This window comes from Serinus canaria, chromosome 8 (genome assembly GCF_022539315.1).
Source record: "Serinus canaria isolate serCan28SL12 chromosome 8, serCan2020, whole genome shotgun sequence".
NCBI classification, from domain to species: Eukaryota; Metazoa; Chordata; class Aves; order Passeriformes; family Fringillidae; genus Serinus; species Serinus canaria.
Genome location: NC_066322.1, coordinates 18,860,589 through 18,880,238, shown reverse-complemented (window position 1 = coordinate 18,880,238; position 19,650 = coordinate 18,860,589). Strand labels below are relative to the sequence as shown.

General features: G+C 40.4%; 2 protein-coding genes across 2 annotated transcripts in view; one reads left to right on the top strand and one right to left on the bottom strand.

The window, feature by feature from the left end:
- The window catches only part of LOC103814857 (uncharacterized oxidoreductase ZK1290.5-like), a 45,765-nt gene extending 44,166 nt beyond the window's left edge, over positions 1–1,599 (bottom strand). Inside the window, exon 1 of the mRNA XM_030226284.2 lies at positions 996–1,599. Within this exon, the coding sequence (XP_030082144.2) occupies positions 996–1,008 (13 nt within the window). The 5' untranslated portion in view covers positions 1,009–1,599. The remainder of the gene's footprint in view (positions 1–995) is intronic.
- On the top strand, positions 158–19,612 carry DPH5 (diphthamide biosynthesis 5). The gene is given in 8 exon segments (XM_009088494.4): positions 158–514; positions 517–668; positions 3,814–3,938; positions 6,874–6,982; positions 16,258–16,378; positions 17,287–17,326; positions 18,387–18,490; positions 19,371–19,612. Coding segments are annotated over 8 exon segments (1,218 nt in total). The 5' UTR covers positions 158–171; the 3' UTR covers positions 19,595–19,612.
- The last annotated feature ends 38 nt before the right edge of the window (positions 19,613–19,650 follow it).

Sequence of the window (19,650 nt, the reverse complement as noted above, 5' to 3'; positions counted from 1 at the left end):
CTCCGGTCCGGGCTGCCCTGAGGCGAGTCCGGCTGCGGGCCAAGGGCAGCGCCGAACCTGCCGAGCCGGCCAGGCCGGGCCGCGGGCTGACCCCCGCCCTCTCCCAACGCCTCTGGCAGGGAGGCGGGCTCTGGGCGGGCCCTCCGCCACTTACCGAGCCCCAGCATCGGGATGCTGTGGCCGCTGGCGACCGGCACCGCGGGGACACCGCCCGGACCGGGCTTGCCCGCCGCTGCCATGACCCGGCTGCGGCCGGGGACTACAACTCCCGGCGGCCCCTGCGCCCCAACGGCGCCGCGGGCAGCCGGGAGCCGGGCGAGAGGAGCCGGGAAACGGAGAGCTAGGAGCCGGGAAACGAGCGGCCGGGAACCGGGAGACGAGCGGCTGGGAGCAGGGAAACGAGCAGCCGGGGAGCCAGGCTGTCCCCGGACCTGGGGCCGGGTCCCGGCGAGCGGTGGGGTGTGCGGCACCCCGGCTGAGGCCGCTTCCGTTTCTCTCGTGAGGCCGGTGGCGGCTGGGCGCGCTCCCCGAGCATGCTGTACCTGGTGGGGCTGGGCCTGGGCGATGCCAAGGACATCACGGTGAAGGGGCTGGAGGCGGTGCGGCGCTGCCGCAGGGTGTACCTGGAGGCCTACACGTCCGTGCTCACCGTGGGCAAGGAAGCGCTGGTAGGTCCGGCCCCAGGGCTCGAGGCCTCTGGTGCCACGGAGCCGGGGGTGTGCTGGGGCTGGTGGGTCCGTGGGAGAAGCGAGCGGTGCCCGCTCTCGGGAGAAATATGTACGTGACCTTCACATACCGTGTTTTCTAGGAGAAATTGTTTTGCTACCTTGCAAGGAGACTGCAGCAAAAATAAAGTTTTCCTACAACCGTTGGCATTAGTTTTCATCTCAAAACCTACCAATACGTGCGAACCCTGAGATACTGGAGGACTTGGTTAGAAAGCGTCTAATCTGTTTAAAAACAACAACAAAAAAACCCCCACCCAAAAGTCATACCAGAAAAGCACATGTTTTGAAGCCTTGCATCTCTGTATCAGCCTGAGGTGTTATGGCATGCCTGCTTGGAATAGCAATTTAATTGTGTCACATTTCCACGTGGGCCAAGCTGCCTCACCATGTTAGGATTCCCAGAACAGGCACAGTTCAGTCAGAGATGGGCTGTTGGACAATGTGGAGATGAAGTTTTTGTTAGTGAACACACCTCATGGAAGACAAGGGTAGTAAAAATGTGCAAAGTGTAACTCTGAGGAGGTCACAGATGGTCATTGAAAGATGAAGTTTAATGCAGAAATAATACCGAAAAATAGCATAGCTGCCCACAGACCAGAGACCTTGCCTCTGAATAAGCTGATGCTGCCTGGGCCTTGGTGCTATATGGCCATAATGTACCTGTATGGAGAGCTGCAGATACATAGAGCATGTGAGACCTATAGCTTGTAATCAGCATTACATGGTTTCCATATACAAGGTAGGCTAGAATATTTGGAGCATCTCTTGTTTATCTGCTGTATGAAGATATGCTCTGTGGTTTATGTTTCTTTTCAGTACACTGAAGCAGTCTAAATTGTAGTCAGCCCATCCAAAACAAAATGTTCTTCTTTGTGGTTGTTTGATAGGAAAACTGCTAAATGGAAAGGATTATTTGGAGATTTTTACTTTTCAAAATGAGCATTTGCTATCAATAGAAAAATTATTGGATTCCTATCCATCTGAAAATAAAACACTGAATAGTAGGAAAATGCTGACTGTTTTTGATGTGGTTATTTTGGGTTTTCTTGTCATATATTTCTTAGTGGTTTAAGTCTTTTGCAAACCTTGAAATACCAAAGATGAGATAAAAAGATCAATAAAACAAAGTAAAAATGTTGTCTTACCTATAACATCTAAGAGGGAATATAGGAGTTAATATCCAAGTGTTTATAATACAGCCTGGTTTACATACAAGTGACAATGCTGAATAGTTTATTTACTAATTTGATGCTCATTCTTTCCTAAGCAGCATGAAAAGTTAGAGGAAAACTCTCAAGAAGTAAAGAGCAGATTTTTGCCTGCAGAGACTTCCCAGAAATCCTTCTCTGTTGATAGTATTAAAATGAGGTCATAAAATTCAAATGACAAGACTAGCTTGTTTATTGGGATGGCCTAAAATGTATATTAAAAGTTATTTGATGTTGACCATCCAACTTGGCCCTGAGTTTGGCAAAAGAACTGTTTGGACCCAGTGACCTCCCAGTGAGTCTACATTTTACTTTTTATATATTCTCTACTTAGCATGCTTTGATTAGCATTGTGGAGCAGTCTCAAAGCATGCAAATAGATTCCCTTGGATGAAGCCAAACTGAAAGGTGTGTTCCTGGGACTGACCCAATCTGTTCTGGCGCATGCATTTGCTCACAGTGTTGGGCCCAAGCCAGGCTGGTGCAGTGGCAGCCCACGGGAAGGGATCTGTGTGTTATGAAGTGCTCTGCTTTACTGCCCAGCTCCCCTTGTCCTGATGTGCATCTGGGCTGATGAAAACCAATGGGGTGTCAGAATTTGCTGCAGTTGGTTCAATACAGATCTCAGCATTACTCTAGGGGGACTTTCAATGGCTCGGAATCACAGATGCAAGATTTGCTTACACGTTTATTTAGTCCCCTTTCTGTTGAATCTGTACAGGTTGCAGTCTGTTTCACGAGGAAAATAATATCCTGATTTTATACAGTTAGGAAACCTACTCAAAAGTGGGCAGGAACTCGTATTCAGGGAAGGGCATGTAGCCTGGTAGCAGAGGTCCCATACCTATTGCTGTCACTATGGGATGGATTTTTTAATGGAAGCATCACTCCACTTCTGTACAGGTGTTACAGTTCTCTCATCAATTCACTGTTCTTTATGGGCAAAGAAGTCACAGAAGTCAGAGGAAAACCTTTCTGGATGATAACTGACTTCAATGGTTTTTTTCAATTTATTAGTATTTGTAATACCACACAAATTTGCTGACTACTACTTAGAACAAAAACACCTTGCTTGGTTTTTGCACTGGAAAAAAACTTTATTCATGTAAAGAGCATGTAAAATGCATGGTGACACAACATGACAGATGTTTTCAGTATGATGAGAAAACATGTTCTAGAACTAACTGAAGTTTCATTTACCTGTGTGAAGTTGATTCTGGAAATAAAGGCATTTAAAATGTACAAAGAGACACAATGATTACTGAGCTGCTGAAGAAAAATTAAGGACAGGATCAAATACATGTTTACCTGTATATTTGGTAAAGTACTTCTTAAAGAGAACTCAAGATGAAGGATTAGTATGAAGTCATTCCTTAGATGTGGTTAGTTAAAATGTACTAAGGAAAAATCCGAGAGAACAGGTTGTGGTGTAGCTAGCGTGGTATTTGTACCTGGTTTGGTGCCAGTATTGTAAGTAGCCTAAGAGTTAGGTTCAGGCTGGGAGACGGGGTGCCTTATAGCAGCAAGTTAAATTAACTCTGCCTGGAGTCCACCCAGGTACCCTCAGTGCAGGTGGGACTGAGCTGCTTTAGGTGCAGCTGCTCAACTGACACAGAAACCATGGAACACCAAGTCAGAGTCAGGATAAAGGTCACATTCACTAATTTTTGTCAGCTCAGAAGCTGCTCTATGGAAAGCTCAGGTGTTCTTGCAAGCAGAGGTGAGGTTCTCCAAGACATGGGGCAGGCTGCTGGGGAGAATAATGAAGATACCTATTCTAGTGTCCATTGGCTGCGTTCCTGAGTGAGCACCCAGAGACATACAAAAACGTTCCTAAGTGTCTTATTTTGATGCTTATTATTAATTTCAATTTCTAGGAAGAGTTTTATGGAAAAGAATTGATTTTGGCTGACCGAGAAATGGTGGAACAAGAAGCAGATAGCCTTTTAAAAGAAGCTGATGTTTGTGATGTCGCATTTCTTGTGGTTGGTGATCCTTTTGGGTAAGATAGAGCAACATTTTAATTATAGCTTCATCACTCTTTTTTTTCAATAGGAAAAAGCCAACTCTTTAACTGTAGTTATTTTTGAGGGAACTGATTTTCAGACCAGAAACACTTCTATGTCTGTATATTCCTTAAATAGAGGTACACTTTTCTACCCTTTATCTTGCTTTGGAGTTTCCTTGCCCACATGTCCATTATAGATAGGAATGTGGACCCTCTAGGATGTATGAATCTTTCCTTCAGCAGATATCATTCTTTCTTTATCATTTTATTCATTTGTTATCATTTTATTCTCTGTGCTACCTTTTATAACAAATGCTTTGCCTCATGATTTGTCTGCTAACAGAAGAAATTCTATGTTATAACGTAAATTAGGAATGTGCTGTTTTGGAGGAATATTCTTTTAGTTGCTATTTGCACTTATAAAATGCAGCTTTTATAGTCAGTTTTTTTAGAATCAATACAGATTATTGGTTGTATAATCTGCTTTAATATATGCTAATTTTTAAAATCACTTATGTCATTATAAATGTCTTCTCCTGTTGGTTTATTAGGCCTTTTGTTTCCACTTTTATTCCTGCTGGAAAGTATAGGCTTTTTCTATGACCAGAAGGATCTCCTTCTGTCTCTTTGGTCAGGCATCATCAATCTGTAATGTCAAGCCATGCAGAAGTGCTTTTCATCTCCAGCTGGTGATGCAAGATTTATACCACAGTGTTAAGGGGCACAAGAGAAATGAAATCTGAGAACCCTATTTGTGAGGGAAAAAATGGAGTTTATGAAAAAAGGAGCAAAGTGCGCATTTGTCAAAAGCTGATAATTTATGTAAGTACAGGCTGAAGGCAATTGGCAAGAGAATATTGTATTAAACTAATTATGGGCAGATGACTCTGTATTTCAGAAATATTGATTATACTTGCAGTCCATGTTTGCATTCAAACTAGGATTTGTGCAGAGTGTAGCACCCTGTTACCTGTACACTTGTGCTCTGATCCAGTGACTGATACAAGTACATAAACTACACGGATTGAAATGTAGCTGCTACTTGTAAGCAGTATTCTGGTCTGCCTCAGTTATCATAAGTTTCAGTGTCAAAATACTTCAGGTTTGGTTAACATACTAGGTTATTGTTAAAAATTACCCTTTTTTTGAATGAGTTGTTTCTCTCTAAATGTTTATGTTCTTATCTCTTATCTAGTAGTACAATGGAAAGTCCACCACTCTAGGCTGTTGTTAACATCCATATTATTACTACACTACCCATAAAACTTAACCTCTGTATCAGTGATAGAAAATACTGCTGTAGTTTTGGCTGTGGAGGGATGACTCCATGAAACTTTTCCTGGTATTAGCTGATTGCCCATAAGGGCACTTCTGCCTTTAGCTACAGTCATTATAGACAGATCTATTGGGAGAAAAAAATACTGGCTGGAGCAAATTTCCATGAATAAAACCAGCTGATGCCTTGGTCAGTATTAGCATAACCACAAAATCTTCCAGTGCTCCTTGTCCTTTGTATGTGCAGAGAATAACACAAGGCTGTAAAACCAGTCTCCTCTTCTCTTAGAGCAGACATTCTTAAATCCTCTTTGCTTCTGGAAGTCAGGAGCAATGTTTGTATAGTAACTAAAGTACTGGTTCAGATCACTTTACTGCCTTCTCCTGGGTCTGGGAGCCTGTTTGTATAAGGGTGTCAGATTTCCCAGATTCTCATTCCTCATTTTTTTTCTGCCATTGAAATTAATTTCTTTTTTAAAATATTGATCTTTATAGATTTGCCAGCTGCTGCCACATTTGTGTTCCAGTCTGAAGCACCTGATCTGCTGACTGGGTGCTGGTCAGACACACAGCACTGAAATTATCAGGCTAGAACCAGGGGAATTCTGTTAGGGTAACTGAACAAGGCCAGGGTGAAAGCAATTTTCCTAGTTCATTGTTCTGATGGCCATATGTTATTTCTTTCCTTCCTTCTTTGGAATGGCTACACAGAAGTGTGTGGTCTCATCTTGGGAATGAGATGTCTCAGGTCCTTGATCAGCTCTGACAAATTTAGACAAGGGGTAGGTGCATTTTCATTTTTCACAGGCATATAAGCATACATACAAGCAAAATGCATATATAAACAGTGTTGCAGTTCAAAAATTTGCTTAATCTGTACGTACTGACCATTTTAGAAAGGCTCTAATCTCAACTGCTTTACTGCAAACCCAGTAATTCTTGCAGCAGTCAGTCGCTGCAATGTGTTTATTCAGCCTTAGACCTGGAGCTGAACTTAACTCTGTTTGAAACTTCAATATTCTTATCTCTTTCAGAATAAACTTTATCACTCAGATTTAGGCATTATTAATTTGAGTAATCTGGATTAAATATTAGAAAAATTGATTCAGTCTAAGGATGTTTTTTCTAAGTAAACATGCAGTTCATCTCTGTCTATTCAGAGTTCTTGTCTGAGCATGGGGCTTTCCTGGCACACACTGGTGCAGATGGGAGAGGGCCTGGCTGTGCAGCCAGTAACAAAATCCTGGAGTTTTGTGGAAGTTTGTGCCAAACAGAGTTGACCTTTACAGTTCAATGCACGTTCAACAGACACCTGCAGAAGACAAAGGATTCATGGAACACCTTTTCAAGTACTTGCCAAGGCTACTTTATAAAATAACATTGTAATAGTGTTACTGTTCTAATGATGTCAGAAAGCTGCAAAGGGCTGTACCATACTGAGGATGCCAGGCATTTCAGCTGGGGAAGATAACATATGGAAGCCTTACTGGAGTTTTTATTTTCCTGTAACCACTAGGATATTGTTGCCATTTTTCTGCCTCTGCATTGTCCTTGTTGTGAAGGATTTAATTTTATTCTAAAACAAACTATAGTGATAGTAACACTTGGTAACACTGTGTTTTCAATGTTTAATTCCTTCCTTTTCTTACCACAGGGCCACAACACACAGTGATTTAGTGCTACGTGCAGTAAAATTGGGGATTCCTTACAAGGTCATTCATAATGCTTCAATAATGAATGCAGTGGGCTGCTGTGGTTTACAGGTAATATTTTTGTGTATGCATATATGTTGTTTCACAACTGCTAAGCTTAGAATTGGTGAGCTCTTCTGCTGCTGTGGCAGTGCATGTTGCAATCCCAACTTTGAAGAAGTGTACCAACTGTACACATAATCTTAGAATTTTTTAACACTTCCTTTTAGCATGCCACATGTCAGCAAAAGCCCCTTTTGATGAACTCATATGAAAATGAATAGTAACACTTCTGTTCTTTTCTGCTTTCTAACTTCCTTCTGCCCCAGGAGCCTTTGGTATTTAAAGTTATTTTACCAATGAAGCTTTGCTCATATTGGCTTCCTTCTACTACTGATGGTAAAATCAGGTATCAGGTAATACCTGATAGGTTTATGCTTAAATTAGGTTGTTATCCTGTAGAGAACTATGCTGATCTTGTCATATAAGAAGTACATGCAGAAGCCTGTATATATGTCCAACTCAGATTATAATTCTAAAGTCTTGAATATGATGCACTCTTTCCCTTATAAATTTGATTTGTCTCCACTTTCTGCCAATCTGATGAGGGAGGAGGGATTTGCTTAGCCAAGGACTAGTAAAACAAATGACAGGTTTTGTGCATCTTGAATGGCTAAAGTAGAAAAGGTCTAATGTTCCCCAAGAAAACATTTCCTTTTACACATATATAGGTTCATGAAAGATACTGTGGCAGTGTATAAATCACAACTAATCACATACAAATTAGATGAAGCTTCCCCCTCTTGTTTTCATTCATCACTTTAACATAGAACCTGCCCTCTGAAGGTTCAGAATGGTTCCCTGTGTAGGGGGACCCTGAAACCAAGTTCCCACTTTACAAAAGACAAAAGCAAGCCCAGGAGTGTAAATGTACTACAGACAAGTTGGGGGTTTGAACAATAACTTTCCATCACTGAAGGAGAAATTCCTTCCTAGCAGTACCACAAAAAAATATACTTTTTTAAAAATTTCAGCAAACACTTGGTACATTCAAATTTCCACTGGCTAATTCCAATACTCCAAACTCCATTCAAATAGTAATGCTGGCCAACAGCAGAAAATCTGTTGCAATGAGTTTGGGTTATCTTTGGTTTTGATTAGAAATCTGAACACCCTGTCTGACCTGGCTCAAAACCAGGCTCAATGCAGTGACACCTGTCCGGTTAGCTAAAGGGAATACTGCACAGCACTCTTTATAATAAATTCTCTTGTGAGCACTTTCTTAGTGATACCTGCCTATTGCTGCAAGAGTTGGGCAAAATTCTTTTTCAGAAAGGAAATAGGCTTCTTGGTGTCTAAAATCTACATGTACAAATAGCAGCTGTTGCATGACTGCACTTACCGGGGTGGGTAAAACAAGAGTTGTGTCTGGGGCTCACCCTTCCCCTTTTGGCTTGATGGTGGTGCCAAGTTTGCTTCTGCTGTCAGGTTGTTGACAAGTAGTTTGTACTACTTGCTCTCTTTTTTACTGTTCTCTTACATTCATTAGCAAGTAAGATGCAAGGCCCAAAGAGATTTGCTTCCCCCATGGTTCAGCCAGGCATAGGAAGTATACAGCTTTTAGGTTAATTGAAAAAAAGGGCCAGCAACCTAACGTGAGTATACTATAAACAGTCCATAAGGTTATTCCCATATGCAGAGTTTTGGGGATTAGATTGCTATTTCCTTATCCCTTGCTGGAGGGAGCAGACCATAAAGGAAATGTGATGTTATTCACTCTGGCATTAGTCCCCTTTTCCATTCTGGCTTGGGAGGGGCTGCCTTCTCCTAAATCCACATTCCTGTTGTCGTATAAGGCATTTTAGGAAATACTAAATGCATTACCAGGCTGAATAGAACCAGTTGTATGTTTAAGTCTTGATTACTCCTTACTGGCATAAACAGCAAGTGAGGTGTATCTTACAAAAAAGCAGCCTTTGATTAACTAGAGTTGTGTTGGAAGTTTATAATTTCATTCAAAAGCCTTTACATTCCATGGCTGTCTCCTGCCATCAATTTAATTTTGAAGTTATTGTGTCTCAAATTGTAAAGTTCCTGTCAAGCATAGGAGGGATTCCTCTTTTGCTTCACCACAGAAAAGGCTTTGCTTTTTTTCTTGTTTTAATCTGATTGTGATACAAACTCTCTCTCTTTCTTAGTAGAGGAAAACAGGAAACACCTTTATACGCTGTTCAGAGAGCCATGTGTGTAGCGAGCTGTAACTGCTGATTAGGCTGTCAGTGAAATGCAGCTACAGCACAGTCTGGTCACAAAAGAATGTCTGGTCATCAGAGCAATGTTTCTGTGCAGCCAACAACATTCTGGTACTGTGCAGTTTTCCTGTACAGATTTAGTGAAGTTGGTACAGCATCAGTGATGGCTTGTTACCTTCATTCGATAGTTGTAGTTCTTGCCAAATAATGAGTGGTGCATATCTATTTTCAAATACTTTTTATTTGTCCTCCTCATGTAACAGAATTAGTGAAGCTGTTTTGGAATACTGAAAAAAAGAGGGGGGTTTTAATTTTGAAAATTAAACTTCTTGGAAGCTCTCACAGTCTGATAAGCTGTGCTGGGATAGCATAACTTAGCAAAGTGGTAGTCTGACTGTGCATAAGGCTCTGTGATTTACTGTGCCTCTCTCTTTTACACTGTTTTTGCTGTGCTTCACTGTAACAGATTTTTTCTTTCCAAGGCTGAAGAAGCTGTTTTCCCTTAAAAACAAATGAATACAGGTATGGGAGAAAAGCCAATAAACGTTTTCCTGTGTCAGTGCCTCTTAGCATGTTCTCTGCAGATTCACCTCCCTTGTCTGGAGTCTGCCACATGGGTGTGTTTGTCACTCTAACTCTTGTTGTAGTGGAGAGCAACCATAAGTGAGGACAGCCAGGCACTTTGGTATCTGCAGACACTGCCAGGGAAGCACAGGCTGTACCTGTGCCCACTCTCAGTTTTTTAGAATAGGGCTGACTGCTAAGGCTTTTAGCCCTAGAATAAAGAGGCAGGAAAATGAAGGTCTCTAATTTGCATATTTCTCCTTCATTTCTAATATGCTTGACATCTGTGTTGGTTTGGGAAAGTCACTGGCCAGAGTGGTACTCTCAGGACAGAATTCTCTCTAACCCAGTGCTGGTAATGTGTCCTTGAGGTAGAACTGCCGGTGGTCAAACACGTCTGGAAGATCCTGCATCATGCTGGCCTGTGGTGCATGTGAAGGAATGATACAACTTGAAATGGCTTGAGATCATGGCATTAACATAAAGAAAGAGGATTGAGAACTGAAGTGCAAAGCTGGAGGCAAGTCACAGGATGAGATAAAAGGCTGAAATGAGATGCTCATTTCTGAATGGTGTTGCTCGTTTTGAAAGCATTTGGTTGGGTAGCTAGCAAAAAAACATGTTACAGCCAAGAACTGCCTTTCTTTTGAGATGTACCCACTTTCCAGCTGAATAGCTTCAGAACAAACATCTGCATGTGCCCTTGTTTCTTTCAGTGACACAGCTCGGGTTTTTTGTTTGTAGTCCAATTCTTAATTCTTGTAACACAATTACAGTTAAAAAATAGAAAACAGCCTTTTTGCTAGCAGCTGGTCACTTAAATGCAAAAGTAATGATTACTGTGTTATGTTTGAGTTTTTGCTGAACAGGTGAGTACGTTTCCAGTGTCAAAGATGAAGAAGCTGGAGGATGCTATCATTAATTACTGTGCTCATAGTCAAATAGAAACCCTGTAGTAGCTGCAGGAGTGGAGCCTCTGAGTCCTACCCTCTCTGTGTGCCCTAATTTTCAAAAACACTCTGCTGTAATAGGAGGGACTTTACACAAAATTACTGACTGTTAAACTGTTTTCCATCACTGTTTTTTCAGTTACTAACAGCTTCTGGGTCTTTAAGAAGTTATTTGTTTCTCAAGCCAATTAAAGGTTAAATCAGTGCTAGTCACACTATTTCATTATTCACAATTGCTGTCCAACTTAGTGCTATTTGTCACCAGCAAAAATGACCCAGAAACATCTATTTAATCAAGTTTGGTTTTTTTTTTTTCTTTTACATATCTTCATTTCATATTAGTAACCCAAGTCACCTTCAGGGCAGGAAGGAAACATTGCTTGATATTGACGGAAAGAATCTTAGAAGGTTTTTAAAGATAAGGTGACATTACCTTGAGGGCGAATCCTCTCCTATGCAAGTTTGCTTTCTCAGTATTTTGATAGCTGAATTTTGTTCTGCTTGTGGAGTGGCTATTTCCTAAGCAGATCCAAGAGGCAGCCAAAGCAAAATGTGCTCATCCCTTCAACTGATTTTATGTGAGTTGTCTCAGCTGCCTTCTGAAGACTGCAGTTATATGGAGTGGGTTTCCCTCAGCCAAATGTGTTTTCTTCACAGTTCCTTCCTCTCTGGCATGTACTAAAGGGACTGGAAGTTTTTGGGACAGCTAAGGTGATCTCTTAGCTTGCAGTACAAAAAGGAGTCAAAGCCACATATAGATGAATGGTAAAACATTTCAGTTTCGTGTGAAGGTTCTCATGAGAGGCATTTGAAGTTGCTAAAGGTCTGTGATACTAAATAAGGTAGTGTAAAGGGCTAGAGCTAGGCTTGTGGTTGTTTCATATGGCCAATTCCAAGCAAAAACAAAGATTGAGTGATTCTTGCTGCCTCTTTGTTGATAATTGCACTGCTTCTTAAGCTGCTATCAAGCAACAATATATAGCACAACAGCAGGAGCCCTTTAATTTGATGTATGTGATCTGAAGGGTTGCTAACAGGTTAGGGAGAATAAAGGGAAAAACCTAGCTCAGGTTCCTTATCTTTGAGGATGAACATTGCATAGCATCACATTGCATTGTATCTCAGAACCCCTATGACAAAGACAAAGAAAATATATCTTAGCTTTTCTGGGTGTGCTCATTGGGATCGATCAGGAAGTAACCTGGGAACATGCAAGGTGCTCTGCAGTCTCTAAATTTATTGAAGAATAGTCTTGGGAGAAAAAGCCTCTTAGTTCCTACCAGTGGGTTGTGGTTAGGCTGAGAAGTCTGAATTTCCATAATTCACTTTGCTGTGAGAACTATCTGCAGTGTAACCTGTGACCAGAACACGGCTCTGTAGCATTTCAGCCCTACGAGGTCTCAGGTATTTGGTTGTGTATGGTGGCAGGTCTGAAGAATGCAGTAACTCCTTTTATTGGGAAGAACCAGACATGTGACTAGTTCTGAAGCTATTTGAAATGTTAGGAAAGGAGATAGGTTCATAAGTGAAAAATTGCTGTGTCACCATTGAAGCTGATACAGCAATAATTCTGGGAAAGATGCTGTAAAAATAGATGTCTGTGTTTTGAAATGTTTACTTCTTAGTTTCTCTGCAGCTGTTGGCCAACTGACCTTTAATATTATTTTGCATCTTCTCTCCTGCTTGCTTTAGTACTTTTTAGAGGGGATGATGGATCTTCCTTTTTTAATTTCCCTATTTAGTCTCAGCTTGTTCCGTCTTTTATGCCCTAAATTTTTGTGGTGATTGACCACACCATGATTTCAAGTGAGGACAATTGATCAGGACAGTTTCAGATATCTGATGTCAGACTGGTCTTTAACAAAGTGGTTCAGCAGTTTCATTGAAATTCCACTTGCATGAAGACTTTCCAAGGTGAGATCATGGTACTTTCACAGTTCATTCTAGCCTCTCAATTTTCAATCAATTCTGCTTTTATAAACAAGGAGTAAAATAAGAAATAGCATTAATAGAAAGGTTAAAATACTAACAGAAAACAAACACCAAAAGTTGTCAATCATTCTTTCATACCATGTGTGTAAATAAAATAGGAAGTTATATCTTCTTCTGATGTGATGTAACTGTGAGTTGAAGAACAGCTTTCTGCAGTATTTTGTGAGGCAGAAAACTCTAGCAGCAGGGCATTGCCTCAGAGTAGAGTGCTGGCTTCCTTTGCTGACCTGAGCTATTGCATTGCAAAATTTGAGTGCAGAGTTTTGCTTAAGCCAGTTACTACATGGGGGGAGGGTGCGGAGAAAGGGGTATTTCCAAAGACTGAGGTCTTTCAAAAGGACCTTTTGAAACTTTTCTGTGATGTTTTTGAGCATTGAGGAGAAGGTAAGAAGTTTGGTTTCCAAGCTGAAAACACGAAATGTCTGTCCAACCATTTCACTGCACCCCTTTGAAATTCTGGCACTTTTGTGCCTGAGCAGAATGTGGGCACTCTAACAAATCTGCTCATCAGTGTAAGTGTGATGCCTGAGATGTTGGGGCTGGTGCAGACCACAGGTTGCCCACTCCTAAACCCCACATGCTCCATGTAGAGTGCAGCACACACAAGTTGGCTGTGAAATGTCATTTGCTGCTGCCTCCCTTTAGAGCTGTGCCCGCCACTGAACAGCTGGTCCCTGGTCTCTGCAAATACACACAGCTCAGCATCTTACTGAACTCCTGAACGGTCTCAAAGCCTGGCAGTAATCCTTAGTTGTGTTGTAACACTCCTTAGTTAACAAACATGTCAGACAGCTCTATTTCAGTGAGAAGCATGATTCCTGGAATTCTGGGACCCTCTGCAGCCTTTTATGGTTGGGGGAAAGAATGCACTTTAATTTCAGTGGGTTTTGTCTTTAGTGAACCTGCTGTCTTCTGTAACTCCTGAATCCTTAGGATAGTACTGCAATTGTTGGCATTTACTGCTCTCTCTGCTGCAAGGCTTTTCTTGTAAGACAGATACTTCATTCACAAGTTCAAAAGGTAGAAATTGGAGCAGAGCAGAGGAAATTAATTTGGAACAAATTGAATTCTGCATGAGGTACAGGGAGAGCATTTAAAGTGTAAGTTCTGATGTCCTTCTTAATGTTGCTTGCCCTGGTGAAGAGCAGTTTCTATATTTGCTTAAATGTCACATATCTGCAGAGATAAGATACTGGATGAGAAAGAAATATTGCTTTGTGTCTGTAGAAGTGTTTGTAAGGTAATTGGTTATAAGTATTCAAGCACAATAGAGGGATTCCACTTACTACTTTAGTTTCTCAGCATTCAGATTGATGGTGTACCAGGGACTTCCCAAAGTAGTATTCCTTTCTCTGTAATTTAAAGTAAGAATATGTGCACATTAATCCTAGGATGTCTGTTCTTCACAAGTTTAGTTAGCAGAGGGGTATAAACTGCAAAAGCATTTCCAGGAGGTTAATAAAATATGTCCTACTCTATCTTATTGGTGTAAAAACTACTTCTGTACTTTCCAGCTGCTGAAAAAACAGGTGTATTTTTTCTGAGACTAAGTACAATTTTCTGTGGTATCAATTCTTCATGAAGGTGCTCTGAAGGTATTTCTGCTGAATAGATAGGCAATTTCTGACAAAAAAGTTTTACTCTTTTTTGACATCCAGGCTTCAGTATTAATGCAAAACCCTGTAAACAAAGGACAGATTAGTGAATGATTGGCAGGGATAAGGATAACTTGCTTAACTTCTTGTTGGCAAAGAGGATGGAGAATTTTTGTAATGAGTAATGGAAAAGAGAATGATAGCAATCAGAATTAGCACTGTATGGTATAAAGTTGAATGTCCAACTCATTCTTAACGTGTGGCAGAGTGGTTTAGGAGTTCTGATTCCCAACAAAATACCTCACAGATAATAACATTTTTCCCATTTCTGCATATCCTTTCCTTTCCTAAAGGGTGAAGGTGGAAATTTTTCTTCCTTGGTTTATAAAAATGCCAAAGGGCCAAGGTAAGATTTAAGGTTAATTGAGGCCCCTTTCTGTCCTGAGCAAGGACTGCTGCTTTGGGGAAGTGGCTGCAGGTGGTTTCGGATGCTGATGGGGTGCACTTAGGTTGGTATCAGACATTGCAGCACTTCTGGAAGATTGCAGGAATGCTACCAGGGAGATTGAAGGTATCTTGCTCCCAGATGTTCCAACAGTGAAAGGGAGACAGAGAAACTTCTTGTACTAATAGTTTTTCTACAGATTTGGTACAAAATGGGAATGACTTCTAGGCAGCCACATAAAAAATAGGCAAAGCATAGTTTGATTTTTCTTTCCATTTTCTAGAACACAGCCTTGAAATAGCTAACATCAGGAAAGTTACATCAGGAGCAACTTATTTGGTTCAACCTGTATTTACTTTACTGGAAGAGCCTTCAGGTTGTGAAATGTACCCAGTATGTTCTTGTCCTTGTGCTAGAATTAAATACTTTAAAGAGGAAATGTTTTCAGTTATCTTCCAGGAATCTTTGAATAAATTCTATCAGCATGAATGGTTAAAATTAAAGCTTTTGAAAATAAGCTCAAATAAGTTTGAAAATAAACATGTTTCTGCTGTGATTCAAGTTCTGCTCTACCACCATAAAAGAGTTAAAGCCACAGCCTAATGTCACAGTAACAGAACTATGTATAGGGGAATCCCCTCATGGCACAGGGATGCCAGAGCTGACTCTATACAGGGTCCTCTGCCAAAGCACACACAGTGTCTTTGTCTCCTTTAATGGGCTTGGAAAAGCAGCTTTTCTTTCCAGGAGTACAGAGAAAGTGAGAAGGGTAGTTCATGTAGCTGTTGTTTCTCTGGTGGGCTTGAGCAGACAGGATATTGGCAAGCTGTAAAATCCATCTGGGGCAGCCCCAGTCCAGAGCTAAACAGACCAAAATTGATGCATGGTATTCTCCTATTTCAGGGCAAAAACGACTTCCAAGCCAAATACTGCCTTAAGTTACATATGACTTTCACTTTTGCATCACCAGAGATGATTGGCAAGACTATTGCTTTAAATGTCTTCACCAAGATGAGGGACTTACAGTAATAAATGTGTTAAGGCTGAGAATAGAATCAGTGAGTATGCTTGACACAGAATCTGCTAGCAATATTCTTTCCATATGTGCATAAACAATGTTGTACCTCTCTGCTTCTTGTACAATGTCTTCAGATCTTCATATCCACTATCTCCTTAGACTGTAACTCCTTTTGCCTGCTAGAGCTTCCATCTGCAGCAAAATGCCATTTAATTCAGTAGAATCAAAACATTAAATTACAACATTATTCCAAGCTGTCTAACCTCAACCAAAATAAGAAATAAAATCTCTTAGCCAAAGTAAGAAATAACGAATAATAATTTTGGTGCTCATCTTACAAAGTTTTTGCCTTTAAAAGGACTTCAGAATTGAGTTAACAATAGAAAGTAGAAATAGTTACTAATTATGCACTGGAAAGGTGAATGCAGAAAAAACTTTACAGGTAGTTCATTACTTGGCCTTTAACATTATTGTATGCTCTTATTTTTTCTTATTGCTGATGTGTGTTACTGCATTTGCTCTGTTTTACAGTTGTACAATTTTGGAGAAACCGTTTCCATAGTGTTCTGGACAGATACATGGAAGCCAGAGAGCTTCTTTGACAAGATTGAGAAGAACAGGCAGAATGGAATGCACACCCTGTGCTTACTTGGTGAGCAGCAGCCACTCTCCTGCCTTTTAGTTTATGTATTGAATGTTTACCCAACTGACTAGATCACCAGATAAGCAAATGTGGCATTAAAAAGGTTAGTGCTGATAAACTTTTGAACTGAAAGTGACTTCATGGATGTAGAAGCAATTTGGTAAACTGGGCACTTACAATCTTGGAGTTTTGCATTTTAACCCCTTTCATCTGAGTCACTTTGGTTTAGAAGTTGATTTTGTAACAAGGAATACTTATTCAAGGTTAAAAAAGTATCCAGCTTTCTCTATGACAGGTTGTGGGGGGAGGAGGGGTGTTTGAGTACAGGTAACATTTGGATTCCTCTTGGAAAGTTTATGGTCAGTTTCATAAAATTGCAGCTGTGCAGAGTCTTACTTACCTGACCCCTTCTCTATTTCAGTTTTGCCCAAATCCTTTTATTTTCCCATAAGAGAAGCTTGTTCTAAATTTTGATTGGGACAGGAAGGAAGTGCTAATGAAAGTCAGGTTCCTGCATGGCAGTGATGTAATCACTGTCGAGCAGTCAGACTGCTTTACATTCTGTGACATTATGTGCTCATAATTTGAGAGTAGTCCCAATTGACTGGTGTGCTCAAATGTGCTAGTATTTAACTATCTTATGGTAAATATGCCTAATATAAATATAAATATTTGTATATTTACCAGGATTGTTGCTCTGAAATCTGTGAAATTTGCCCTATTGTTGGGTAAAATCACATGCATAAAGTCACAGGATTTTAACTAACAGATGAAACAGTACAGTGTGATCCATATTCTAATAGCTAAATATAATATTATAATATTAGTAATAGCTAAAATGTTAAAGCTTCACCTACATAGAAAACTAAATGAGAAGCTTGTAGGAAAGCTGTGTTTTAATGTGTTTTTTTCTACAGATATTAAAGTGAAGGAGCAGTCTCTGGAAAATCTCATGAAGTGAGTTACCATTTTTAAAATACATAGAAACATACAGTGCCCCTACAAAGGGTTTTTTTTTCAAGGAACAAAGGTTCTTTGCCCATAGTCTAATACTGAACTTACCTGCCTTCTTCTCTCCTGCTTTTTGGTGGGCACTGTCTTTTGTGTCTTACAAGGAGTGAAACTCTTTTGTTCCTCGCAATAGGGCCTGGCTTTATTTACAGTAACTGAAAGGAGTTGCAGCAGGACGTGTAACTGTTCCTGTGAGAAGCACTAAGTCAGAAAGGGATAGGCTTTCCTCCTGGTGAATGAAGTATTATTTCTCTACTGTTCTGTCACCTCCTGAAACAGATTAATATCTGAAAGAGTGTTCTAATTTTATTCTTTGTACACTGGCTGGAACAGTGCAAAGTGCAGAATACATAACACCCTTCTTAAAGAGTTAAATGAGCAATATACAGAAAATGCTCTTATGCTCGTTTAACTGTAGTCAAAAAGCTTTTGCCACATCTTGCCCATCTCTGCAATCTGTATGTTTTCACAGTGGTGAATATAAATGGCTCCTCTATACATGCTGTAACTGGTCTAAATCAACATTTGTGAAGTCTCACAGTATCATTAAGGTTTGTTTATTCTGGAGTTTCAAAATAAAATCTGTTTGAGTGAATCCACAGTTGGCAAAGAAAGCAGCATTTCATTTAAGAATATATTTCTAGTCTGTAATCATCTGTCTACAGGGCATTTAACAGAAAAGCAGTTGTATGCCCTTGTATTTAAGTCTAATGCATCCTTCAAGAGTAGCTGCAAAACCTGCATCTTGCTTCTAGCAGTTGAATTTATTTTTAGGATCTAAATGATCTGGCAGCTGGAGCCCAGCTGTTTCACAGGTGTGGTGAGAGCACAACAGATTTCTGTATTCTTTAAAAATTCCACTCTTGTCTAAAAGACCCAGCCTGAGAGCCTGGGCCTGTTTAAGTTCAACCTGCTGGTCTAGAGGTCTCTTGAAATAAGCTGGAAGATTGCTGGGGTTAACAAAACGGGTTATATGTAAAATTTCTCTGCTTTTCCTTCCCTGCAGAGGAAGAAAGATTTATGAGCCACCACGTTACATGAGTGTGAATCAAGCTGCAGAACAGCTTCTTGCCATTATTCAAAACAGAAGGCTCCAAGGAGAAAATACAGGTATGACTGGACTGCTTCTGGCTGCTACCACCCCTCACCAGTCACCCCTCTTGATGAGCCTCTGGACTCCACTCCCCTCCCCTGACTCCCAGAATTCTGCTCTGCAGTGGATTTGGGCTGCCTTAAATCCTAGTCACAAGATGGATTTAGCTAAGCTTGAGCCCAGCACAGTTTAGTGAGCATCAGTGAAGCTGCACTGGTGGCTCCTGGAGCTACAGTCAAAGCCTCAGTCTGGAAACCCTGCACTGTTTCTATCCATGTGGAACTGTGAGCTCTTTGAGCCTTTAGAGTTGCAGGAGGCAGAAGGATTCTGAGCATTTCAGATCAGTTAAGCTTCAAAAAAAAATCTCAGCTCTCTTTTACTTAGACCTGTCACACTGCTCTATGTGAACACCAGCAGGAATCTAGGTTAACCCAAAGATGCAGAACTGTGATTTTCACCTTGAATTTTTAATATTAGTCAGGAGCAAACTGTGAAATGTTTATTGAGACCAAGGGTAAAAGCACAGCAGCTAATAAAGATGATGCAGTTGTGTCACAGAATTTTTTTCTAACAAATTCATCTAGGTCTACTCCTCATTTAAAAAGTTTATTCCTCCAATACTGTTAAAATGAAAATCCCTTAATTTTATCTTTAACATAGAATGAATCAGAAGCAGCAGTTTCCTCAAAGTGAACACAATTCCTGAATGAATTCTTCCTTAACAACATCCTTAAGTTTTGTTTTCTTTGAAGAGCAAGTTTCTTTCTAGGCCACTCAAATAATTTAATAATTGGAGATTTAGGAAAGGAATGTGAAGGTTTAAGCATTTTGAGTACTTTTTCCCTTATTATAGGATCATTAGTCAATAAATTAAACATTTCATCTTCTTTCTTACAGAAATTACTGAAAACACAATTTGTGTTGCCCTTGCTCGTGTTGGTGCTCTGGATGAGAAGATTGCTTCAGGCACTCTACAGCAGATGTCCACTGTGGAACTGGGTGCTCCTCTACATTCCTTAATTGTTACAGGCACTATGCATCCTCTGGAACTGGAAATGCTTAAACTGTTCTCTGTAGATAGTTCCAGTTTTGAAAATAATGCATGTCAAAGGACTACTTAAATAAAAACCAGGCATTTACATTTTTATTCCATCTTTAATTGCATAACAGCATCAAG